Raw genomic sequence first — 25477 nt, forward strand, 5'->3', positions numbered from 1 at the left:
AAATTTTCCAGGTGAACGGCACTCGAATCAAAGGACTAGCACTGAAGCAAGGTTGGCAGGAAATTCATGGCAATTACGACTTCTCAAGACTATCGGGCTTTGGTATGCAGATCAAGAGAGTGGTGACAGAAGTACGGCTCTGCCTTACCCGTGTGCTCTGTCAAACACAATAAACCTTCTCTTTCGAGCCGGGTGCATCGATATCCCTTCAAGGCACCCATGGTGTCAGATCAAGGATGCGAACCGTTCCAGTTCTCTCCCCAGGGTTTCAAATCGGCACCCTTTACTCTCATGAGCGAATGCTGCCAGCGTCTGCACGGAAGATGGGAGCAACAGGGGCCTAAGCAACTACGTAAAAGTGCCGGTGTGGCGCTGACACTGCTAAATGAAGATCGGCCCCCTCGAACGTTGGGAACTCGGTGGCCCACTCCTCTCACTCTGTTGCACCGGCCCGTATCCTATGTATGCAAGATCCAGATCGTTTCTGTACGATACCCGAATCCACATGGCTGAGAGGCGTTCGATTTGGATTTGTTCTTTATTTATTTTTTTCATCTTCTATTTTTTAATTCCTTTTTCATGTACTCCGTACTATAATCTCGCGGTGGGCCCCCTCCTCACTCTAGAGTGGTTCATTTCGATAGTTTCGGTAAGGCTGGTAGCCGAATATCACAAAATCCACCCTTGGATATTCATTTCTACCAAGACATTTTGGCTTTAGGGACGAAAAGGAAAAAGGGAATCTGATTCAAAGGTTCTTGAACATACCCCATCAATGGTACATCACAAAAATCCCTTCGTTCACCGCTGCAATACCGCAATCTTAGCATAGCTCTATGGCCGTTATGCTTGCAGGGAAGCTACAGGCATTCGTGTTCAACTAACTAGTCACCGCATGAAATTTGGTACCGGTTGATGCAGAATGACTTCAGCGTGCATTGGTCCACCGAACCATGGTCGGTAACAAATCCGCTTATCGCACCGGACAGTTTTTGACTAAGAAGGATGATGTGCTTTTTTTCGGGAACAATCCGTGAATAGAAAGGCGATGGATCAAACGGTCGATCAATTGCATAGCTGACCAGAAAAGGAACTAATGTGCGTCCCGATTATCTCGTATGTACTTATGAGGTGGAAAGGTAACAGAAAAGCAAATAGAGAGGTGAACAGACAGTAACAAGTACATTCCCAAAATAAGTTTACAGGGTCGTGATGCATACGAGTAAAGTATACAGGGTGGCGATCCTGAATACGGGTTCTTACATGTATAATGGAGATCATCGCGACATACATACACAGGAGCCCGTTGCAACCCGGAGCCTCGCTCGCTGCCGAGTCGCATGCGTTTCAAGAAATTTGTTCGAGGCCTAACCTGACGCAAAACATGAATGGGCGCCACTTCTGTGGCTGAGGCTGTCGATCCATAGCCTTTACCAGAATGGTAAAAAGGAAGAAAAACCTTGCGGGTGGGGATGCGAATGCCGGAATAAATGGCACTTCCCCGCGAGGGGGAGGGCTGAAACCACGTAGTAGAGAGAATTCCATTGTGAGCTTGCAACAATCTACTAGGTACCAATTTGGGAAATGGTATTCCGTAGTTCATACAGACATACGAGTATTTTGCCACCCCGACGTCTTTCGCCGGCCGGAGCCATCTCGGTGCAAATTTTCGATAGCCCTAAAAACAAGGACTTCTGAGTTGTGTCCTGTCCAGTGTGATTCCCAGAGCCTTGGATCACGAACTTTCGCATTCCAAGTACAGTTACCAATGAACACTAGGTCCTTAGGACGCTGGACCGTTCATTTTCCGCCACTCGACCCGCCTAGCTCTTCAAAACAGCCTGAGATCCTGAGACCCGCGCTCAAGTGCTGTCACTAGACTGTCGATCCAGATGAGACACTGTTAGTGGTCTCGGAAAAACTCAAGGCTTCGGTGACCAATGAGGACTTGGAAGATTTAGCCGTTCTCCCCTGGCGAGATCAGCGATCGCACCCTTCGAGTCGTCAGCTCGTCCAGACTTCCTTCGCTCGGGCCCAGTAACGTGCGTACTGGGGCAGGACGAACAGTAGTCCCTCGGTGCCCCCGACGCTGGTGTCTGTAACGGAGAACGCAAATCAGAGTTCTCCGGCCTGCAAGACATGCACGATGTGGATCGACGACCTCATTTAGGGTTGACAAATTCCTTTGCATGGTGGCGGGGTCTCAGGTTGGGGGCCTAAGGAGTCAATGATCTGTAGTTCGTGTAAAAAATCTGTACCTTGTACGGAAATTGTTCGATGGTTAACGTACAGTTCCAGATAGCGTGCCTCCGCCAATGATCTTATTCTCCCTATGATACACGATTGAGTTTGGATGTATCCAAGGTTGACAGGAGAAGAAGGGGTAAAAAGGGACCACTAGCATCGGGAGCCGAGGTTCATACATACACCTCCACAAGAACGATCTATGCGGCAGTGATTATCAGATAGAACTTATTTTCGAGAAGTACTAATATACTGTACTATGTATAGTGTTCGTATGCAGTAGTTAACCGCCCGATCACGACCAGGAGTTGTGCGCCACATAACTACAAGTAGATACCCAACGGATCGGCCCTTCACACGTCACTGCTCTCTCAGTATGCATTGGATCTATCAGGCCAGTTAAGATCAGGCAGGTAGCACAGAGAAGGTGCCCCCTGTTCCCGAGCACCGAGATTCTTCGCACAGTAGTTCAATTTAGTACGTTGAGAATGCTGCTATTCTGACGTGCCATTGGGGGGTCTCTTATGCCCATTACCCCAGGTTGAAGCAGCAAGGGCTTGTCTAGTGCCAGGGCCGGGATGACATCTCCGGTGCTCCGCCTAGTGTGGCTGGCTGACCGACGGCTGTCACCGTACCATAGAGTGGATTACAAAGGAACCTGTACGTACGAGTACTCCGTACAAAACAAGCAGAACCCCTTTTCGTCAGAAATAGTGAGTTTCGTGCTAGGAAAAGATCTCCGCCTTGCATTTCCTGGAAACTGGGAAAAATGGATCCCTCCAAAATGGGTTGGTGGCGGGGGGGAAGGGATGTACGGAGTACGAGCTTCCTGGTCCACTGCGCCTCCTCCTTAGGACCTTAGCGAGCTGCAGGATGCCCGTTCTAGATAACCGCGAAATAGCCAGAGTCTTCGCTGTGGTGGATCCCCGAGATAACAATACATAGTGAGGGGTTCTCCTGCCCTCCGGAGACTGTTGATTAACATTGTACTAGTAGGGGTGTTGCAGGATGATCCATGTTGGGATTGTGGCTGAAATCATCTTCACGTCACATGTCGTTCGTTTGTATCCTCCCATTACCGCAGATTGTATTGCAGATCCAAAAGGTACTGAGCACAAAATGTTAAGAGTGTTCGGGTTCGCCGTTTCCTAATACAGATTGTGGCTACGAGGAGAATGATTGATATCCTTTTCATTGGCTTCCTTCTCTTTAGCGTGAGGCGGGGGCACGATTAGTGAACAGCCCTAATTGGAGATCCGGACAAATAAACTGGTCCATACTCCGTACATATGCACTCTATCGCCGTCTTGGCAGTGCAAGTCATGATGCAGAACAAGCATAGCGAGTATTCGATGTTCATTCTCAACAATGCCTGCAGGTGAACAGTTGGTGCTGGCAGCTGTCCGATCTGTCCGATCTGGAATAACCCGTCGAAGTCTCCAAGTAGGTAAACCACCGTGACCCATGTACATACACCATACATATGTATCATAGCCCCACGTTACCAATAGAATCTTGAAGCTAAGGATGTTCTTGGCATGTACGGAGTAGGCATCAGCCACAAGACCGTCGGGACGAAGCTTCCTTGCGATCTTTCAGTGGCCATTCGCTAACCTTGACGATCAAAACGAGAACGAGGAGGCGGTTGCCTGCGCCACAGTTGGACCCACGATCCACGTCACTTCAGGCGCATTGGTGTGCGGCTGAGGATATGCAAGGGTCTGAGCTTTCTGAGCTTTTCGAAGGAAATCAGCGAGAAGTAAAAGATGTCTCTGGATTTCTCTGGGACGATAACCTTTGTTCCACTTAAATTGAATAGTAGACACACGTATGGAGTAGTACTAGTAGCGAAGATGGGTCTTGTACCCAGAATGGAAGGAGTCTACGGAATGTGAAGTCGAAGTACTCCGAAGTCGATAATCACATGTCTTTGGCTGATGTAAGCCTGAGGCAGAAATTTGTTCCCGTGACTCTCCGGATCTCCTCTCTCCAACTCTCCCAACCACCACCACCACCACCACCACTGGCTACAATTCCTGCAGAGAACCCCTGTGAGCAACAGGTTCTCCCCCAAAGGCGCTCGATCCTCATCGGTGAACAATCACGTTCCGATCGAAATTCACCGAGAGTCCACTGTCATCGGGCCCGTGTCCCCACTCCAACCAAAAAGGCTCCGCTGCATTAGCCCGTCCGCCCACGGCTGATCGCTCTGAATCCGGGCCACACCCCCTCCCAAATTCTGTCTTTCTCCGAGTCCAGCTCTGTTAAAGCAGTGGCCGATCGCGCTCCAGCACCACCCCTGCCAATATTGCTCTGTCAGAGCCAATCACCGTGCTCCCTTTTTGTTCTCTTTGACACATTTCCCCAGCCGCTACTCCGTACACCAATTGCCTATATCCCTGGGTTCCCACCTGGATTCTCCCTTTGTCTGAGTGCGTGTGGCTTGTGCGTAATCGACGTGATTGCTTGGGGTGGCTTCTAATCGCCTAGGAGCTCAGCAACAAAATAAAGCGGACGATTACTCCGTATAGCGGGCCATCAAGTTGATACCGTTCCCCCTGGTCTCCCTGTCCAAACGCCAAAAGTTTGGGCCCGCGATAGTGCCCTTACTACACGATGGATCCCAACGCCGTCTATCCCGCTGGCTTTCCCGTCCCGACCCAAAGCCCCCCAAACCCGATGGCTTTCTACCAGAATTCAGTTCCCCAATACCCCCAGACTAAACAGCCCGGGCAGCCTGGACACCAACAGCATTCCTTCGGCGCCATCCAACTGCAGCCAAGCGGTCCCACCGGAGCTATGATGCCCTCAGGCTTTCCCCAGCAATCCAACGGTACGTGACCGACCCCTTCCCCTCCTTTCCCCTTTTCTTTGTGATTAGCCCGCTGTACTCGTCACTTTGTCCTGCGGGGTCTTCCTGGCTCTCCAGTTTCTGGAGAACGGTTTAAACCCTATTCGCCATGGCCTGGCATAGGGCCGATCATGTTTCTCTAAAATGAGTCGCGCTGCCCATGAAGCCCCTGCGGCTCTAATCGACCCCCCCTTTGCTGGCGCCAACAATCGTCTCAAACAATTTTCTTGGCGAGATGGGGTACTTCGATTCGTTGCCAGCCGTATTTTATCTGCAGCAGGACATTTGGGGATCGCAAGTCTCTGTTAGATTGACGTTGACTGACCGCCAATTGTGATAGCAGCACCTATGGACAATTACTCGGCGTCCTTCTCACAACCCCCCGTCCCCGCCGGCATGAACCAATTCTCCCAACCTAGCACGGCGACGAATACCCCCTCCACTGTCGCACAGACATTCTCCCAAAATATGGCATCTCTGTCAGCAAACAATATGCTCCCCAACCAACAAAAGCCTCCCCAGATGAACCCGCAAATGAGTGCCCAGATGAACGCCCAGATGAATGCCCAGATGAACCACCAGATGAACCACCAGATGAACCACCAGATACCGCAGATGAACAACTCACCCCATGTGACTCAACCCGGGACCCCAGTCCAGGCTCAAGGACAAGGACAAGGACAAGCTCCCAACGCGGCTCAAATTCAGACACAGATGCAAGGGCAAAGCCAAGTTCCCCCGGCCCAAAGTCCCGCTCAGGCTCAGGCTCAAGCGGCGGCGGCAGCTCGTGAAAAGGCGCGTGTCAGCACCCTCCTCGACATCAACTCCACATTGTTGCAGGAGGTTTTGAATCTGCAATCAGCTGGCAAGGCAGGCTCGGCGGCAAACGCGGAAGCGAGTGCCTCTGGGGAGCAGGGAGGGGATATGAACAAGCCGACTGGGCAAAAACCAACCCAAGAGTACATCGAGTGCATGCGCCGGCTGCAGGCCAACCTGGCCTATCTAGCGACGATCGCTGACCGAGCAAAGAAAGCGAGTGGCATTACACCTCAGGCCCCAGCAATCATGACAGCTCCCCCGAATCTCCCTTCCGTGAAGGAGCTTTACGTCAAGCTGAATGAGCTATTTCCAAATTCAGGGAAATCGTCGACTCCTCAGAAGCTCAGCCCGGGCATGATGCACGGAAACGGGGGCCCAAGTCCATTACCCGTGTCCGAGTCGGTGGTTTGAGACGCCGGAGAGAAAAGGAAGTCGTGCCATGTTATTGATAATCTTTTTCTTGGTTTTGGATTTACTGCGGTGAACACCCATCTCTCTCCATCTCCCTCTCCCTCTCCCTTGCTCTCTCCTTCACCCTTTCCCACCATCATCCCGGGCTCCTCCTGTTCACGGAAAGATCAGGATCCCTGTTTCTTTGTGCCGGAGATCGGTCCGCCGCGGTGCCTCCCGTTCAGCCAGCTCTGTGTATTGCATCGTCCAATGAGAGAGGTCTCCGGGGATGCAAAAACCGGCGAGGGTGTGTTGCCTGACCTCGGTCAAATCCTCAAATCCACCAGCCGACCTGGTCATCTGGAAAAGGGGCGCATGGTGGTGGAGGGTAAAGCCCGTTCTGCAAGCGCACCATGCATGGCGGATGAGGAGCGTTGCACCGGAAATGTAACTAATCCATGTATCCCATCATGTACCCTTGGAGTTTTGTACTTTGAATGATCACTTCATATGTGTAATAGCGTCGTCAGATGCCATCTACCATCTACATCTACCATTACCACTACCATTACACTTACCATATACCATATACCATATACTATACTATACTGTGCTCCTCGATCCTAATAATATACTCGTACTACTGTACTCCTCCTGCATGACAGAAAGATCGGCGTGCGCGTGCCTTGTCCACCTGAACTTTCTCATCTGGCATGGAGTGGACCCGCCCAATCACAATCGCTCCTCTCGACTCCCGCCTTTCACATTCGCCTCAACACCTGCGAATGTCTGTGTTGGTTGCGTGCAGAAGGAGTCTTTCTGTCTCGGTCTCTTCCCTTCGCTCTTTTTCTCCTCCATTCGACCGCTCTGATCGCCCATCCTCGTCATTGTCATCGTCACCCTCACTGCCTGCCACCCGATACCCTTCGCCCTTCTCTTCTCATCAACTGAAGCTTCCTTCGCTCAGAGCTCACCTCCACCTCAACCACCGTCCTTTCTTGCAATTCCCCTGCGCCATGGATGCTAATGGCGACCTGGGTGCCAAGCGGAAGCGCGGCACCGTCGCTGGGGCTGTTGAACGTCCCGCAAAGCATTTGAAGCCTGAGGGTTCGGTGCTGACCCCCGGCGACGCGACTCCGGCCAATGGAACCGTTTACGATATCGAGGAGGAGGAGGATTCTGCTCACATGATGGCTGTTGGCCCTGCGCAGGCCGATTCGCCTGAATGGCAGGCGACCATTGAGACGGTGGTGAAAAGTGTCGTCTCGATCCACTTCTGCCAGACATGCTCTTTCGACACAGAGCTATCGATGAGCAGTCAGGCTACTGGCTTTGTCGTCGATGCTGAGCGTGGATATATCTTGACCAATCGCCATGTCGTGGGTGCCGGTCCATTCTGGGGTTACTGTATCTTTGACAATCATGAAGAGGTAAAGAAAATATTTGCCGCCCAGCTCCAGCCCGAGAAGGGAATCTCGCTTGATTCAAAGTCTAATATCTGACATACTCTTTCATAGTGCGATGTCCGACCTGTATACCGAGACCCCGTTCACGATTTTGGTATCCTCAAGTTCAACCCGAAGGCGATTAAATACATGAACCTGACCGAGCTCAAGCTCCAACCGGACGCAGCTCGTGTGGGTGCGGAGATCCGAGTCGTGGGTAACGACGCCGGTGAGAAGCTAAGTATTCTCTCGGGTGTCATCAGTCGACTTGATCGCAATGCTCCCGAATATGGCGAGGGTTACAGCGATTTCAATACAAACTATATTCAGGCTGCGGCCGCCGCGAGTGGTGGTAGTTCTGGAAGTCCCGTCGTCAATATCGACGGCCACGCGGTAGCTTTGCAAGCAGGTGGACGAGCAGACGGTGCTGCCACAGACTATTTCCTGCCCCTGAGATCGTCCATTGCGCGCCTTGGAGTGCATTCGTCAAAGCAAACCCGTTACACGAGGTACCATCCAAACTCAGTGGATCCTCAAGCCATTTGACGAGTGCCGTCGTCTCGGCCTGACCCCCGAGTGGGAGGCTGCTGTTCGCAAAGCAGCGCCAGCAGAAACCAACATGCTTGCAGCCGAGATTATCCTGCCAGAAGGTCCTGGAGATGGCAAGCTACTGGAGGGAGATGTTTTGTTGCAGGTAAATGGAGAGCTTCTTACTCAATTTGTCCGTCTTGATGATATTCTAGACTCCAGTGTCGGTGGTAAAATCCGACTGCTGGTGCAGCGCGGAGGAGAAGACATGGAGGTTGAGTGTGAAGTTGGTGACCTCCACTCCATCACTCCCGATCGATTTGTGACGGTTGCTGGAGGCACTTTCCATGACCTATCATACCAACAATCCCGTCTTTACGCCATTGCTACCCGTGGTGTATACGTTTGCGAGGCTGCGGGCTCTTTCAAACTGGAGAATACATTGGCGGGATGGATTATTGATTCAGTGGATAAAAAGCCGACTCGAAATCTGGACGAATTCGTGGAAGTGATGAGGAACATCCCTGATCGGTCACGAGTGGTCATCTCCTACCGCCATATCCGAGATCTGCATACCAAGGGCACTAGTATCATCTATGTCGACCGTCACTGGCATCCGAAGATGCGCTTGGCAGTGCGCAATGATGAATCTGGTATTTGGGATTTCTCGGATCTGGCTGGGCCTATCCCAGCCGAAAAGCCTGTTCCTCGCAAGGCTGACTTCATCCAGCTGGATGGCGTTAGCCAACCTGCGGCGGCAGAGATTGTGCGCAGTTTCGTTCGCGTCTCTTGCACCATGCCATTGAAGCTAGACGGATACCCTCAAGCCAAAAAAACCGGATTTGGTCTGGTTATCGATGCCGAGAAGGGTCTGGTTGTCGTCTCCCGGGCTATTGTGCCCTATGACCTCTGCGATATCAACATTACCGTTGCTGATTCCGTCATCCTCAACGCCAAGGTCGTCTTTTTGCACCCTCTTCAGAACTACACCATCATTCAATATGACCCCAGCCTTGTTCAGGCACCCGTGCAAAGTGCTCGTCTCAGCACTGAGTATATCAAGCAGGGTCAAGACACTATTTTCGTCGGTTTCAACCAAAACCATCGTATTGTTGTTGCGAAGACTGCAGTCACCGATATCACAACTGTTTCGATCCCTGCCAATGCTTCCGCTCCTCGGTACCGGGCAATCAACCTAGATGCTATTACAGTGGACACTGGACTCAGTGGACAGTGTACAAACGGAGTGCTGATCGGTGAAGATGGAGTGGTTCAAGCCCTCTGGCTCAATTACCTTGGCGAGCGCACTCCAAGCTCTCACAAGGATGTCGAGTACCACCTTGGATTCGCCACTCCATCATTGCTTCCCGTTACGTCCAAGATTCAACAAGGTGTCGTTCCCAAACTTCGCATCCTGAACATGGAGAGCTATGTTGTACAGATGAGCCAGGCACGAATCATGGGTGTCTCAGAGGAGTGGATCCAAAAGGTGGCACAGGCCAACCCTTCACGTCACCAGCTGTTCATGGTGCGCAAGGTGGACTGCCCACCGGCAAACTTCACCTCTGAGGTCGACAGTTTCCAGGAAGCTGATATCATTCTCACTCTCGATGACCAGCTTATCACTCGCGTTTCGGAACTGGATGTCATGTATGAGAAGGAGGTATTGGATGCTTTGATTATCCGTAACGGCCAAGAGATGCACCTTCGTGTTCCGACCGTTCCAACTGAAGATCTTGAGACCGATCGTGCTGTTGTTTTCTGCGGTGCTGTTCTTCAGAAGCCCCATCATGCTGTGCGGCAACAAATTTCAAAGCTTCATAGTGAAATCTATGTTAGCGCCAGGGTGAGTCGATAACAATTTTTGCCAGGTTTTGTCGGATATTTGTAACTAATAGTGCCTCTAGAGCCGCGGTTCGCCCGCCTACCATTATGGACTTGCTCCTACTAACTTCCTGACTGCTGTCAACGGCGTTCCTACTCCCAACCTCGATAGCTTCGTCAAGGAAGTTCGCAAAATTCCGGATAACACCTACTTCCGACTGCGTGCCGTGACATTCGACAACGTTCCATGGGTTGTCACTATGAAGAAGAACGATCATTACGTGAGTACTCACCCTAGTGGCTTGACATCGGTCCTATACTTCGATCAAGCGCAGTATTGACAATTGCCATTATATAGTTCCCCATGTCCGAGTATATTAAGGATCCCTCCGCCGAGGCTGGCTGGAGCACCGTTTCCCACGGCAAGTCCGAGACCAAGAAGGGCGTATCCTCGGATGCGGCGAATCTCAACCCGGACGCGATGGATGAAGGCGGTGATGGTGGAGCGAGCGATGCTGAACCCGACATGGAGTAAGAGCCGGGCGTTTTATACGATCGTGAATACACCACCCCATGTAGGCTTGTATAATATTCGGTATGGTGGCGCGACCAGGTCTGGCTGAGCAAGGGTTTTGTTTTCGTTGGTTTCTTGATACTGTATAGGGTATGGTGTATATTCGGTCGGGACTGGTTACACGCAGATTAAAAATAGAATCATATGTTGTGTACACGTCCTTTCCGGTGGTTCATACTCGTAGGCAGAGGACCCTGGGAGCTTTCCAGAGGTGCTAGTAGGTAAACTTGAAGTACAAAGAACCTTGGGACCTTGGAAACCTCCAACAGGTTGGTTCCAATTCAAACCGAGAAATATATAATATAGCCTTGGAATCCACAGATGATATATCCAAGTTGGTAGTAGTGACTAGGTAGTAACCTCAGGAATGGATCTAGGTACTACTAGTAAGTTAAGATAAACTAATTACTATAGGAGATCTATACCTTCAACTTTAGAATTTGTATATCAAACTATGCTCACTAAAGGTCAAAAAAAGGTTGTGAAAGCCCTGATGTGGTATAGATAAATGAGTGAGAAGAAGCAAAAAGAATGCATCATCCGTGAATCGAACACGGGCCTCGTCGATGGCAACGACGAATTCTACCACTAGACCAATGATGCTAGTTGATATTATGGAGCTTCATGTTTGGATCTATGATCCTAAGCTTTGGAAGAAAAATATCCCAGAATAAGCACCCAAGGCATCATAATCTTTAACAACGGCACCGAATACTACTGACCCCTGATATTAGGGCACAACACAATCATCTATCAACGCTAAATTCCATAGTCTTAGGAACTTAAATCCAATCATTCGATTAACGGCCATATACACCAATGGATGCTCTCCTAACAGTCTGCTGTCTAAGCGTACACAGACAATGATGTGATGATGAATGAAAATGAAAAATACACAACACAACGCCCATAAATCCCAGACCCTTAAACACCGATAACACCATGATACTGCAAAGCCACACCTCATCTGCCGCTGCTACTCAATAAGGACACAGCAAAAACTCGCTGTGGATGAAGTGGATGAACTGAATATTGTTTGTCACACGCTATGCGGCACAGCCGCTTAGGTCTCGAAGGACCATCCACCGTTGAGACGGAGACGTTGGCGCTCGGCCCGGTCCTTGCGAATCTCTTCCTGGGTAAGACCATCTGGACCAGACCAGTTTGCGCTACTAGTGCGGTCACGGAACTTCTTGATCTTCTTGTCGGCTTTGAAGGTTTCCTCGAGGGAGAATGGGGCGATGGGGCCGAAGATTGAATCCGCTTCCATTTTATCTTGTATCACGAGCAGGTCGTTAAGTTCTTTGGCTTGGGCCCATTTGGGAACGGGGAACATTTCGGAGTCTGAGTCGTCCTCGTCTTCGCTGTCCGTGGCAATCTCGGGAAGATGGATGCTCTCTCCGCTGGGATACTTGGGAGACGGTTTGGCGGGGGGGTTGAGCCGGGGCACGTTGAGCGGAGCTGGAGGCCGCTGGCCTGGCGGCACTGGCAGGTCCTGCTGCTTGGTTTGGCTCGGCGAAGGGAATCTTCCCGCTGGCATATTGGTACATATTGGGAGCAGGACGCGCTGCCTGACCGGGCTTGAAGATGCTAGACCCGGATGAAGATGCCATACTAGACTGATTTATAGTCGGATGCTGCGGCTGAAGAGGGTGTTGGGTTAGAAAGTAATGAACGAGACCGGGATGATTCAAAACATACCTGGCGCATATTAGACACCCGTTTAGGGGGGTCCCATTGGAGGTCTGACCGATGGCCTGGAGGGTTGGTGTTGGTATTGGTGCTGTTGCTCATCTTCACCTTTGCCCCATTTATCCCCGATAACGGAGTGTACATTGCTGATCTTCTTCACCGGAGGTCGATTACTAGCCTCTTCATTCATGGGCCTCTTAGCGGGTCTGGCAGGATTGGGCGCAGGTGGATTAATTCGACCATAATTCTGTGCTGGACCTGCGCGAGACTGCGGCCTCGTTCCTCCAAGATCACTCTTCTGAGAGGATTGAACGGCTGATTTCTCGTGTTGCAGGGCGGGAGCCTGGATATGATTAGTGGAATCCTCGATGACTGTGGAAAAGGAATGAAATACCTCATTGACGATCTGCTGGCTACCGGTACGGCCGTGTTGTCGCCGAGCATTTTCTTGTCTCCGTCTTTCAATTGCGGCTTTGTTAGATTCTTCCTGGGCAGATAGTTCTCGTCGTCCGCGATCTGCCTCAGCACGACTCTCAGCACGGCTTTGGGCCTCCTGACGACGAGATTCCTCTTGCTGTTGCTGGGCAGCTCGTTTCCGATCCTGTTCTCGTTTGCGCTCGCTCGCCAGTTGAGCTTTTCGCTGTGCTTGTGTCTGGCTCGAAGTGCTGCTCTTGAGGCTATTCGTCGAGGAAGCCGTTTGGAGTGATTGGTTGCTCCCCTTCTTTTTCAAGCTTGCTTGCTTAGAAACAGGAGCTGGGGCGGGAGTATTTGCCTCGTTGAAGCTGGACGAAACAGAAGTAGCTACAGGGATTTGACGAGAGGACATTGTGCTCCCAACTCGGATCGAAACAGGTCGCGGCTCGGGCTTTTGAACCGCCTCGCGGGTCGGGGGCTTGGGTCGGCGATCGGCTTGCTTTGGCTGTGGAATTCCGTATTTTGACTCAGGTTCCCGCGACTGTTGTCGTTGCAGTTGCGATGGCTTTTGTGCGATGCGCTCATCTGGCTCAACAGAAGATTTGTCTTGAGCGGCCTTGAGCTGCGCTGTTCGTTGTTTCTCCTGCTCCTTAGCTCTTTCTAAACGCGCTTCTTCTTGGTGCGCCTCTGCCTCTCGTTGGCGGTCTTCCTGTTCCCTTCGCTGACGCTTTTCCTCCTTCTCGGTGGAGCTTCGAGTGCGGCGGCCCTCCTGTCGTGCGGGAGGGCTGGAGATGTGAGGTGGCTCAGACATTTGAACATCATCACTTTCATTGATGTCGACGCTCATTCGCTCCTGGGTCTGCACACGATGTGCCACTGGGGAGGAGCTCTCGATTCTCGAAGGACTGCCAGTGCTTGTGAATAAGCCCTTTGCAGACTTCATGATCGACTGCAATCTTATCTTGGAAGCACTTAGCGGGCCCTCGAAACGTCGAGGGGATCCAACGGGAGTCGTAGATCCCAAAATAGAAGTAGACGCGCTCTGCTGATGACCCCGTGGGCGAGGAGAAGAAAAGATGGAAGCGGATGATTTGGGCCGTTCGGGTTCTTCAGAGGGCTTCTGCTTGAGTGCTGGGCTAATCTTCTGAGAAGAAGATTGGTGTTTCTCAGGCTCCAGGAGATGCTCCATGACATCTGTGGTTTTGCTCTTGATGAGATTCGGTCGTTGTGGCGAATCCAGAGCCTTGATCCAATCGTCATCGCCAGCAGTGTCTGTTTTCGGGGCGGGTGTCTTCCTGGACTTCTCATTTGAAGAGTCCAGTTTGGGTCCAGCTTTGGCAGCCGGGAGCTCTGGATAGGCGATTTGACCAGCAGACAGACCCGCTGCCGCCGGGATAGACTTGTTGGGGCGTGTTTGGGGCTTTCCGAGCATGCTGATCCTATCATGTAGGCTTTGGGTCGACTTTTTGTTGTATAATTTGCTAGCCTGGTCCATATCGACGTCGTCTTCCGGTCTCTTCTCATTTTCAATGTCCATAGTGGCATCGCTCACATTGTCTTCTGAGGATGGTTGTCCCGATTTATGACCACTTGATTGGACTCCAAGGAAATTGGAGTTTCTCTTATGGCTCAATTTCGCGAGATCAATGTGACTGGTACGCGAAATCCTTGCACCGCCCATACTCTTCTTGGTAAGAGGCTCTCTGGCCGGCAGAGAGGCAAAGCTCAAGCTACTCTTGCGGACAGGCAGTCTGTCTGGTGTAGAGCCATCGGAGGGCGATCCAATGTCATCAAAGTTGTCGTCTAGGATGGTATCATCCTTCGTCGTATCTTCGATTTCCATCTCGTCATCTTGAGGCTGAGACTCCTCCTGTTCCCTTAGCTGATGGGAAGCCACAGGATTCTTGTTTTTAACGCTGGAGATCACGTCTTCCTGGTCTTGCTCCTTGGGCTTTTCTTGGGCCATGGGCCTTTCCTGCCGGGCTTGCTGGGAAGTCGATGCTTTCGTCTGATGTTTTATCTTAGGTTGAGGCGCAACCTTTGGAGTTGTATCGTTTTCAGACTCAGATTCCTTGTGCGCTGCGTTCACGGGGCGGGCGGTTCGCTCCTGCGTCGGTGTCGGATCCAGTTTCATTGGTTCGATAGTCTCTCCTCGAGCGCGGACGTTCTCTTGAGCTGAGACGAAAGAGTCTTCTGTTGTTCGTTGACTGGCTGAAAGTTCAGGTCGGGAGTTTGATCTCGCTGCTTCATCCACTTCGAATGGTTGTGTGGCGGTCTCTGTTTCTGGCTGCGTATCGGGCAACACCATTTCATCATCATCGTCGTCGACCTCTTCATCTTCATCTTCCATTCCATGGTAGCCGGAGTCGGTGTTATATTTTTGGAAGGAGTTCAGGTTCTGGCTGAGATCTGGATATTGGGGTTGCGATGGCACCTCGGCTTCCTTGAGGCGGGGAGGGGCAATCGCTGCGGGCGCAGCAGTTTTCGATATGACACGATGAATAAATGGACTAGGGCTTACAGCCTTGTTTTCTACTTGCTTGTGGGAGGAGGAGAAAATCTCACTCAGTGGCTGTTTCATGGTTAGCTTTTCACTTCGGCTGGAGGCAATCCCATCCCACACAGGCCAGCGCGCAGAACTTACGACTCGGTCATCTTCCACATTTCGCTTGCGAGCCGTACGAGGAGTTTTCCCTCGCATTTTACCAGGGGTTTTGAATACATCGGTAAAGTTTCTAGATCACCCATTAGCTCCAGGTCAAAATTGGCGGGTGAGCGATCGGTCGCGACTCACGCTTGGCCCTTGGAGAAGATCTCGGTCATGTGCTCGTTGAGCCAGTCCATCTCATGACGGACGGGGTATTCCACTTCCTCCAGTTCTTGCTCGACCATCTCCGCCACATTTTCCTTCTCCGTGGCGATCCAGGCGGCGGAACCAACGGGCTTTTGCGCCCTCGCGCTAGCAGCAGCCATGATGTAAACAAACGCGTAGTGAGGACTCGGTAGTCAAGGAGAGTCGAGGGCAAAGGGCCGCCAAAAAACGATGAAAGAGCTTCCGCACAGGGGGATAAATTATTGGAAAACCATGGGTGAGAACAGCAGTCAAAGGGCGGGCGGGGGTGTTGTGATGTCGTCGTGTCGGAATGGAGATTGAGATGGAGTGGGAGTGGTAAACAGAGACCCCAACTCGGTAACGCGCAGTCACGTGGGATCCACTTGTATAGTATAGAGTGGCTGTCTGTATACTTTTCTTTTTAAGAGGACTACTAACTTCTAGTTATATTCAGTTATTAGATATTAATAATTTAATATTAATATTTTGGTAATTAGATAGAAAGAAAAAGAGGATCCTTTATAATACGGGGTAATCCCCTGGACTATCTATGTGTATCTACAAGTTCTACTATGAATGAGATGGCATGTCCATTTTCAGTGTGCAGGGTCGTTCCTTCCCGGTTGAGGATGAGGATGAGTTCAACAAGTCCAAGTGAGCTCCTTCCCTTTAGCCATCCACCATCCACCATCCACCTCACCTTCACCGTGCCTCACTTGGCTCTTCCCTCTTCTCTTCTCTTCCCTCCCTCTTGTTTTCGCCCTTTCCACCTCCGCTCCATCTACCACAACCGCCTCGCTTCGGCATTTCCATCTCATGTTAGGTCCTTTGGACCCAACGGGCAAAATGCCAAACTTACCCGGTCTTTTAGCAGAGGCCTCTCGTCTTCACTCTGGTATGAAATGTCGACTGCCCAACGATTCCCCTCTCAGAGGCGGAACCCATGACGTCTTCAAACTTGAGTTTGCTGATTCAACTGAATGGGCCCTTCGAATCTGCCGAGATGCCCATGACTGGCCCGCTGAACTACGAGCTGTGAAGACACTGCAGCATATCAAACGACATCATCCTCACATTCGAGCCCCCACCGTTCACGGCACAAAGCACCCGGTGTGGTTCATGGATTGGATGGATGGTGACCCGTTGAGTAGATGGGACCTTCAGATTCCAATCAAGCCCCGTCAGGACTTCCTTGAGGATCTTGCCGAATTTCTTCTGCTGCTATGGTCGACCCCAGCTCCGGCCTTGCCGTACCCCACCCCGGTGGTGCCCTACTCGAAATGGCTGACGCAGGCGATTGACCGACAGCTCAACCGGACCCTTTCTGGAGAATCACGCTGGGGAGATGCCATGGAATACCTTGTCATGAGATCAATGATCCCCTACTATTCCGTTGCGGTGGATGAGTACAGCAGCATCGGTATTGCTCATGGAGATCTGAACGTTCATAACATCCTGGTGGATCTGGACCTTCGTCTCTCAGGGTAAGCTTAACCTTTGGCACTTACTAGAGTGTCTCTTTCCCCCCCCTCTCCCCCCCTCTCCCCCCTCTCTGCTCTATGTATCAGCTGACAATGTGAACTTAGGGTAATTGACTGGGATTGGCTCTATCTCGGACCGCTACCTTCTGTGATCCACCATCCGTGGTTTATGGCTGACATACCGGGATGGAAAAATGACTGGGTTCAGGAAGGTCAGAACTTCGAGCAAGACCGTGAATATCTAGAAGGTGTGATGAGAAAGAAGGAAGAAGAGAGAAAGCTGGATAGCACTGTTTCGACCTTGCTTCACGGATCCAAGGATCGAATGTTCTTCCAGGCGGCAATTTCGATGCCTGGAATCCACGAGCAGTTTGTCGAGACGCATTGTGCACGCACCGATGGCAACATGGCGATTGCCAACCAACAGCTCCAAGCGGTCCTTACTATCCACCCGGGATGGGAGAAGCAGCCGGGAGTGCAGAGAATCCGCCAAATGATGAAGGAAGTCTAGTGAGCGGGCGGGAACGTGATCCCGAGGGAGATAGGGGAAGAGAAAAAAGGCCCAAGGGAATTGATCTGTCCAAAGTAGGCAGTAAGAATTGATTTATGCAGTATCATGTATCCTATGTATGAATATCCCAGGGTATCCTTAACGTGATCTGATATGTACCATCGCCAGCAAGTACCACTACCAGCAGTGCTGACATCATTAGTCGTAAGTGCAATTCGGCAGGAGCTACCCAGGACCAGGCCTGACCAGGCCTGACCAGGCTTGGCGCGCCGCACTTGCCCAGTGGATTTGCACATGCGGCAGTTGACATCACAAACCAAAATAAACCCTTTTCCTTTCCTTATCTTTCCCTGCTTTCTTTTTCCCTTCCCACACTTTCCCCCCTCCTCCACTTCACCCTCATATTCACCTTCACCTTTTCTTTTCTCCCCTTTCAGATTCATATCTATTGATTCTCGGAAATTCCCAACACCATGGCCGATTCTGGTGATGTGAGCTACCCCAACACGGGCAGTAAGGTACGCCGAATTCACAACAGCCGACTCCTCCCGACTCGCCTGCAGATTCATGCTAACCACTCCTGTTTCCTGCAGTATTACTCAATCTCCTTCCCTCTCGCTTCCTTCGTCGATCTTGATTCAGAACGAACGAATCCCACTAACCCTGGATTTTCTCCGGTTCAGGCATTCGTGATACTGTCACCAAGGGTAATGAGCCCATGAGCCCGTGAGAAAGGGGGGCTTTTCTTAGCGCGTTACAGTTGTCTGACGTGCTTTTGTTCTAGGCCCCGTTGTCGATAGCGTCAAGTCCGAAGCCTCCAAGACCAGCGGAGAGCTTCGCGATCTCAAGAACTCGCGTGTCACCCCCTCCACCACTACCGAAAATGGCCAGCCTTTGACCCGTACGTTCTGGCCAAGCTCCCTCAACACCGCCCAGAGAGGGCAGCCGAATACAAACTATCAGACATGTTACTGACCCTTGCGCAGACTACCACTCCCTGCTGTACAGCCTTTTGAGCGTGAGTTTGGACCCAAATCTACCTTGTGTTGTGGTCCCGTGTGGGGATTGCGCCTGGCTCGCTTCTAACCCCCTCTTGCATATAGTGGGAGCAACCCCGCGCGACCGCTGTGTCTTACGCCAGTGTCATCGGATTCATCTTCGCCGCTCGTTACCTGCCCCTCCTCCGCTGGGCCTTCAAGTTTCTGTACATGTCGTTGGGATGTGAGTTGGTCGCGTGACCGGGTGGTGTGATCGGGACTTCGAGCCGTCCGCTAACAAAGTACCCTAGTGACTGCCGCCGTCGAAGTCGCTGGCCTTGTGATCCTTAAGCAGGGCATCGCCAGCTCATTCCGCCCCCGTCGCTACTATACCATCCCAAAGGAAACCCACGAGGCCGTGCTCGAGGACATCTCCCAGCTGTTTGACTTCTTCCTGATTGAGTTCCAGCGTATTCTGTTCGCCGAGAATGTCGTTCACACCATTGCTGTATGTCAATGCCAAACTCTCCCTCTGAACCGACGAGAAGAAAGTGTTCTAACATGTTTTAGGCTTTCACCGCTACCTTCACTGGCTACTGGCTGATCCGCTTCGTTCCGATCTGGGGACTCGCCGTGATCTCCGTGACCACCGCCTACTTCGCCCCTCTTGTGTACATCAGCAACCGTGAGATCATCGATGAGCAGATCGCAAACCTCCAGGCTATCATCAGCTCCCAGACCAACCAGCTGAAGGACTTGGCTGGCGAGCACACCTCCCACGCTACCGGTCTGATGAAGCAATATGTTGGTGACTACAGCTCCAAGGCCCAGGAGTACATTGGCCGTCGCTCTGCCTCTCCCGAGGCAACCAAGACCAAGCTCGTCTCTCCTATCGTCAAGGGCGATGCCAACCCCGAGCCCATCATTAAGACTGAGGACTTCCCGGAAGCTCCCAAGGTCGAGCCCGTTTCCGAGCCCATTTCTCATCCCGTTGAGTCGGTTGAGAAGGAGGAGGAACGCGAGCCTCTCCTGGCGGTTTAAAGTTTCCCCTTGGCGATTTGGGTGTCTTGCAAGACACTAGGGCTTTGACGATTGCCCACGATTATCTGTCGATGATTCGATGAGAACACGAACGGCATATACCGTATCATCTCTCAGCGAATTATGTTTTACGGCTCGCAGGATTGTTGGCGGGGCTCTCCATATCATTTGTCTGGTCACCTTTTGGACTGTATATTGGGCCCTTCGATACGCGATCCTAGCACCGATAACGAAAACTATGTGGAACGCTCGGGCGGCGGATTAATATTCATGTCTCTTGCGATTCTTTTTATCACATTACCTACACTGTTCATTCTGCCTTCTACCCCCCCCCTTTACTTTACCTTTACCTTGACCTTCATCACCACATTTGTTTATTCTTCTCGGGTCCATATTGTTTTAATGCAATTGTCCTAAAATAATCTCATGAATTTGACGTTTCTTCATTCCTCCCATCATAGTTCCGACTTCTGGGCCGTTTCTGCAGTCTTCCGGTGTTCGAGCCCCCCCGTCGGGAATCCATTTCTCCTACGTACGACTCTTAACATGCAGCGCAGCTGATCTAGAAGGCTGACGGAAGCTACCTGAGACCTAATCTGCAGGAGCTTCGACTCGACTGTAACAATGTTCATTACGGGCCGTGCAGGGAAGGACAGAGTAGATGGGCCTCGCTCGCGCACAAGTTGGTAATGCTTCGCTCTCCTGCATGCGTAACAAGCCCCGCCCCGTACGAGGCCGTTGCGTTCCATCTTGGACTACTAGCCCTAGCCATCCAGGCCTCAACTCTCCGCATCTTGATTTGGACTGACTGCAGCGCACGTATTTCTTCCATACTACTATGCTTTTCTTCTTCAGCGTGCTATGGGCGCGGAGGTCTTTGCACTGTGACATTGAGGTAAATTGGACGTATTTTATCTTCCCCGGATCTCGGCCTGAGCTTAGTTGTACAGGTATCTTCTCTAGTGAGTCTAGGTTCGACAGTAGTAAGCTTAATGTTGTCGGGATGTTAGGGCGGGTGTTGCATGTATGGGCGGGCACCGAGAGAATAGTTTCAAATTCAGAATGTCGACGAGGTGAAGCTGGGTATTGAAGTTCAACAGTAATTATGATGTTAGCTATTTGACGTCGAGTCTCGAGAATAAATGTAAATCGAAACGGTATTGTTTCGTGTGCTTATGCAGGACTAGTCAATTGACGATTCGAAACAGTGGACATGCGGTGCCTACAGGACCCCAGAAAGGAAACTTACGATATACAACCTCCTCCCTTTGAATATTTTGAAGAGTCTGTCGGAAAAATTGAGTGAAATGAATTCTCGAAGAGCTCGAACCTTTGGAACTACAGCCAGTTGAAACCGACAGCCTTCTTCATCCCCCTTTTCCAAAACACCGAGAAACAGTCAAGCCTCACACCGAGGAGCACGTACTATCAGACATACCGCTCTTTGAGAGACCAATAGTATCGTGGTCGATTAATTGGCTGTCTTAGACATTGGAATCGCAGCCTTTTCTTCTAGAATTTCCTTAGTCTCGGACTCGTACGGTTGGGCTGCTGGCTGATTTTGCGTTTATACCCCCCCAAGACAAGACTGTTTTGCTGGTCGTGATAAGTATCGTTATCGTTATTATTGCAATTTCTTTTTTTTTGACAATACCCTGATTCGGCCATGTAGCCCTCGACTTGATCATTGGATTGTGATGTATCCCAACGGTTGACACCTGTACCGTTGATGCTGTACTCCCGAATGCGGATCAGCCCCATGCTTATTAGTCGAGAGAGAGGTCCCTGTTCCTGCTCGGAACTTACCTAGCCCGCATGATGAAAGTGGGTACAATGGGGAAGATTTGAAGAACGGGCTGGAGGGAAAGTCAATGTGGCATACTGGGATAAGACATCACTAATGCCCGGACTGGGAACAGCCAACAGGGGGAAAAAAGTGGATTTTTCCAACAGCCACCAACGTGTCGGAGTTCTGCAGAGAAGCATGCATGGAATTTTCTTTGACATTTCCTCCTTGAGGCTCTGAACCGATCCACCTTTTTCACGATGCGGCCTAAACATAGACTGAAAGAGCGGTCTCGTCGGGTGCGATCGTGATTATGTCTTGCTACCGAGACAACGCGAATGCTGAGACTCAACTTATTAGACACGGCTACGGCTGCGACTGCATCCGATGGAAATGAAAGGGGCCTTTGAAGCATGTATCTGTAAGAGGACGATGCGATCCGCATGGAACAACTCTCTAACAAAGGTCCCAGCACTGTAAGTGTAAGCGTCCTATTCCCCCTTCCCTTTGGATCCGGTCAGAAGTTTATCTTCTGCTTGCAGCATTGCTTTCTCTAAGACAACTTCTCGGCCGTAGAGGGACTCGCCAGCGGAGCCTGCAACTGTCCGTCATACAAGGAATAAGTTTCCCTGCAGCTTGCCGAGGTCTCAGACCTCTTTGATGTCCGTCTCATCGAGCCACCATGAGGCGGCCAATCCACAGATTGGTTACGAGGTTTCCCCCATAGTAAATTCTCCGGCTGTAGTAGAATGTTGGTTCTCCAATAGTGTCTCGCGTCGAGAAAGATGATCTGATGGGACAGAGGCTCGATCAAGGTTCTATCATACCGGTTGTGTTCCCAAATACAAAAAAACGGGTTCGGGGGAGGTTGGTGCCATTGTAACCAAGCAGCTGGAAGAGCGGTTAGGGCTAGGATTTGTTATGACCACTCTCTTGCTTATATCGTGTGCAGACTGCCGCAACGGTCTGTTTGCATGCATATAAACGCATAGAGGTGTGAATGAGGCGGTGGAAAGGTGTGATACTCCTTCTGTTCGAAAGAGCAGTAGTGCAGGATATCCACATGGTGCCAGACAAGGTCCCATGGGCGCTTTGGGCTTTGGGCTTCCAGGTCTTGGTACCCATATTTGCGGTGGTGAAACCAGCGAGGCCTCGAAGCTTGGAGACACGGGTTTCATTCTAGAGCTCTCACTCATGCCCACCCCTCTCATACAGAGGCATCAATGGTGGAGATCGATGACAGCATGTACACAGCATAGCGGTCAGTCCAGAGTCGAAGATCTTCGATGGAGGGGAGAGAGACCCCAGGCCGAGGGGAGAGACAAACATATCCACTCCCAGGGAACCTGTCCGACTTGAACAGCCCTCGTGATGCTCTCAAGATATCAGTGAGGTGATCACCCAAGGACGAAAAGTCATTCCAGACACGCTGCTCCGAGTGTACTATACACCGCTAGGTGGAATTTTCCCCTTCCCTGCTTTTCTTGCTCTCTCATCTCCTCGACAACGCATCGCGTGTCTCGTTTCATCAAAAACCTGGATCAATACAGAAACAAGGATTTGCTCGCAAGGTCAAACAAGGACTGTAATCACCCTCGTTTAAGATACGGGACAAACCTTGAGACAAAGGCGAAGGAGGCGATATCAAACCGGGACTGTGTCTTGCGGAGGCATCCAGTGTGTCTTTCGCAGGCCTTCTGGAAAACGCCTTTTGTTCCACATCATTTGTCATTTGCCATTTACATTCATCCTCCTCCCCTTCTCTTTCCCTTCTCTCCCATCTGACTCTGAATTGATTCAACTTTCCGTCCCTTCTTCCCTGAATCTTTTCTTTTTCTACCCTTCTCACTCTCACTTAAATCCCTTCTTCATCAATGGCATCGATCAAGTCTCTCTTGAACCCGGCCCCCGAACTTCCCGTGCATACTACTCCTGGATTCGGTGCTCAATACACCTTCCCTAACATAAGCATGGCAAGAAGTCTACATCCGGGGCGCCACAAGATTCCAGTGAAATACAAAATCGCCAAAGACGCTCCTATTTTCAAGCCAAATGACCCACAAGGCGAGATTCGCTATCCTCCCTGTGAAGACCGTCCAGATCCAATCTCTGAGGAACATCGACGATTGGAACTATTTCCCATGGAGCCGGATGCGAATATTGGGAAATATCCTCGAACTATTCCTTATAGAAGCGAGAAGAAGTCCTTTGAAGAGAAGACGGGTCGCAGTAAATTTGAGGGTACGTATTCCTCAATGAAGCCATTGCTTTTCTATACTAACTAAGTGTTTACACTCAGTGTACCAGTACACATTCCGTTACGGGGACCCAGGAGAGAGATGGATTATGATGTGGGATTATAATATCGGACTCGTTCGAATCACCCACCTGTTCAAAGCACTAGGTTATACAAAGGTATCTTCTTCTATTTTACCCATAAAGGGGATGATTATAAAACCTCCAGTTTCTAACAACTCGGCTCTAGACAACCCCAGCCAAAGTTCTTGCTCAGAATCCCGGACTGCGTGACATCTGTCACAGCATCACTGGAGGGGCAATCGCAGCCCAAGGTACTTTAATCCCCTCGCTCAGATACTGTATGGCACCAGGTTAACGCATATTGCAGGATACTGGATGCCCTTCGAGGCCGCCCGAGCACTAGCAGCCAGATTCTGCTATCCCATCCGCTACGCCCTAACCCCCATGTTCGGCACAGAATTTCCAGGCATGTGTCTAGAAAAAGGACACGAAATGTTCGGCAACATGGTCCTAGATCAGAGCGTGATAGAACGCGCCACCAGAGCAGCACACTATTACCGCTCCCTCGAAATTTCCGGAGACGCACTGGCTGGCACGGAGAGCACGAGTACTTCCTCCACAGCCTCTTCTGCATCTCCAGTACGGGGAGCTGAAATGCCCATCTGCCCGCCAGCCCTCCTGGACGAAGACAGATCTCGCGCGTACAAATTGCCTCGGCGTAATTATGCGGATAGCATTGCAAGTACGCGCGGCTGGTCATCTGAACCATACTGCATGTCTCCTTCTAGTCCGGGTCCGGGTCCTAATTGCTTCACGTCTGTAAATGTCCCTCGATCACATGCTTCTTCCCATATTTCCCCGACAGAGGCATTTCTCTCGCGTGCGGCGAGTTCCAATTTAGGTTCAGACCTAAAGAGCCTCCAGGGTCATAGCTATGCTGATAGCGAGCTTGATATGGCGGTTTCGTCGACGGGCCAGGAACGATATCCTCCCAAAGCTCGGAGATTCTCTCCGGTCAATAAGAGAATCAACCGTATGATTGAGAAGTCCTCGGCAGCGGGCAAATACGATGATTCGGATACAGATGGTACGAGTGACTCGGTTGAAATCGACTCCGTCGATGACAAACAGGATGAAGACTGGCGCGAGCTCGAATCACCCTCCTCGGCTGGGAGCGGTGCTGTCTCGGACGCAGAGAGACCGAGGAGATGCCCCCCGCGCTCTGCAGATGCCAAAGCGAGAACCATCCACTCCCCGCCTGTCTCGAAGCATTTCGCACAGGAGGTCAAGGCTGCGCATGCTTTGATTCATTTGCATATGCAGGAGGCCACGGCCGGTGATGAGGACGAGGATGGGGATGTGGCGATGCCTGATGGGTCTTCTTCTGATATGTGTCGTCTTAGGCGTGTTTTGGACCAGGGCGATGGCGGGCAGAAGAGACGCCGTGCATCTGTGTAGAGCACCTGGCCGGACCATGTGTATCAGCACGAGGATGAAGGCGTGCCCAGCATGCCGTCAACCAATTTTGGGGGTTGTTTGAATTTGCTGGAGTTTTTTGCATGGAATGGATGGTGACTCTAGACTGGTTTGGCGTTTGAGGGTGATATGGGTGGATTCTGGCGTTTTTCTATGTTCATAATGAAGGGGATCATGCAATTCTCGCTTCATACTAGCTTACCTCAGTGAATGGACTTTGGCTTCAGTACAAGAATTAAGTCATGACGATATGACGATATCATGCTGCAGCAGACAACGGGAATTCTATCTCTATTAGAGCGTCGAAGTATCTTACGAAGAATCCTTCTCTT

General features: G+C 51.0%; 7 protein-coding genes across 7 annotated transcripts; 5 read left to right on the top strand and 2 right to left on the bottom strand.

The window, feature by feature from the left end:
* Positions 1 to 4860: 4860 nt before the first annotated feature.
* Positions 4861 to 6325, top strand: N7481_010059 (uncharacterized protein; the record flags this gene model as incomplete). Its single annotated transcript, XM_057269278.1, has 2 exons — positions 4861 to 5077; positions 5436 to 6325. 2 exons carry the CDS (start codon positions 4861 to 4863, stop codon positions 6323 to 6325), a joined length of 1107 nt encoding a protein of 368 aa, XP_057119955.1.
* A 995-nt stretch (positions 6326 to 7320) lies between these two features.
* Positions 7321 to 10636, top strand: N7481_010060 (putative nuclear serine protease HtrA2/Nma111; the record flags this gene model as incomplete). Its single annotated transcript, XM_057269279.1, has 5 exons — positions 7321 to 7734; positions 7822 to 8226; positions 8276 to 10123; positions 10185 to 10382; positions 10460 to 10636. The coding sequence occupies 5 exons, from the start codon at positions 7321 to 7323 to the stop codon at positions 10634 to 10636; spliced, it is 3042 nt and encodes a 1013-aa protein (XP_057119956.1).
* A 1102-nt stretch (positions 10637 to 11738) lies between these two features.
* N7481_010061 (INCENP ARK-binding domain-containing protein) lies at positions 11739 to 12215 on the bottom strand (the record flags this gene model as incomplete). Its single annotated transcript, XM_057269280.1, has 1 exon — positions 11739 to 12215. The coding sequence occupies one exon, from the start codon at positions 12213 to 12215 to the stop codon at positions 11739 to 11741; it is 477 nt and encodes a 158-aa protein (XP_057119957.1).
* A 183-nt stretch (positions 12216 to 12398) lies between these two features.
* Positions 12399 to 15754, bottom strand: N7481_010062 (uncharacterized protein; the record flags this gene model as incomplete). Its single annotated transcript, XM_057269281.1, has 2 exons — positions 12399 to 15516; positions 15576 to 15754. 2 exons carry the CDS (start codon positions 15752 to 15754, stop codon positions 12399 to 12401), a joined length of 3297 nt encoding a protein of 1098 aa, XP_057119958.1.
* A 706-nt stretch (positions 15755 to 16460) lies between these two features.
* N7481_010063 (phosphotransferase family protein) lies at positions 16461 to 17606 on the top strand (the record flags this gene model as incomplete). Its single annotated transcript, XM_057269282.1, has 2 exons — positions 16461 to 17098; positions 17201 to 17606. 2 exons carry the CDS (start codon positions 16461 to 16463, stop codon positions 17604 to 17606), a joined length of 1044 nt encoding a protein of 347 aa, XP_057119959.1.
* Positions 17607 to 18079: 473 nt separating this feature from the next.
* On the top strand, positions 18080 to 19624 carry N7481_010064 (uncharacterized protein; the record flags this gene model as incomplete). Its single annotated transcript, XM_057269283.1, has 6 exons — positions 18080 to 18119; positions 18391 to 18507; positions 18593 to 18624; positions 18710 to 18827; positions 18895 to 19091; positions 19154 to 19624. 6 exons carry the CDS (start codon positions 18080 to 18082, stop codon positions 19622 to 19624), a joined length of 975 nt encoding a protein of 324 aa, XP_057119960.1.
* Positions 19625 to 23284: 3660 nt separating this feature from the next.
* N7481_010065 (uncharacterized protein) lies at positions 23285 to 25127 on the top strand (the record flags this gene model as incomplete). The annotated part of the gene is made up of 4 exons (XM_057269284.1): positions 23285 to 23651; positions 23710 to 23825; positions 23896 to 23980; positions 24037 to 25127. 4 exons carry the CDS (start codon positions 23285 to 23287, stop codon positions 25125 to 25127), a joined length of 1659 nt encoding a protein of 552 aa, XP_057119961.1.
* Positions 25128 to 25477: the final 350 nt, after the last annotated feature.

The sequence above is a fragment of the Penicillium waksmanii genome, assembly GCF_028829765.1.
Source record: "Penicillium waksmanii strain IBT 27052 chromosome Unknown utg000008l:1.0-5622682.0:1.0-5626561.0, whole genome shotgun sequence".
NCBI lineage: Eukaryota > Fungi > Ascomycota > Eurotiomycetes > Eurotiales > Aspergillaceae > Penicillium > Penicillium waksmanii.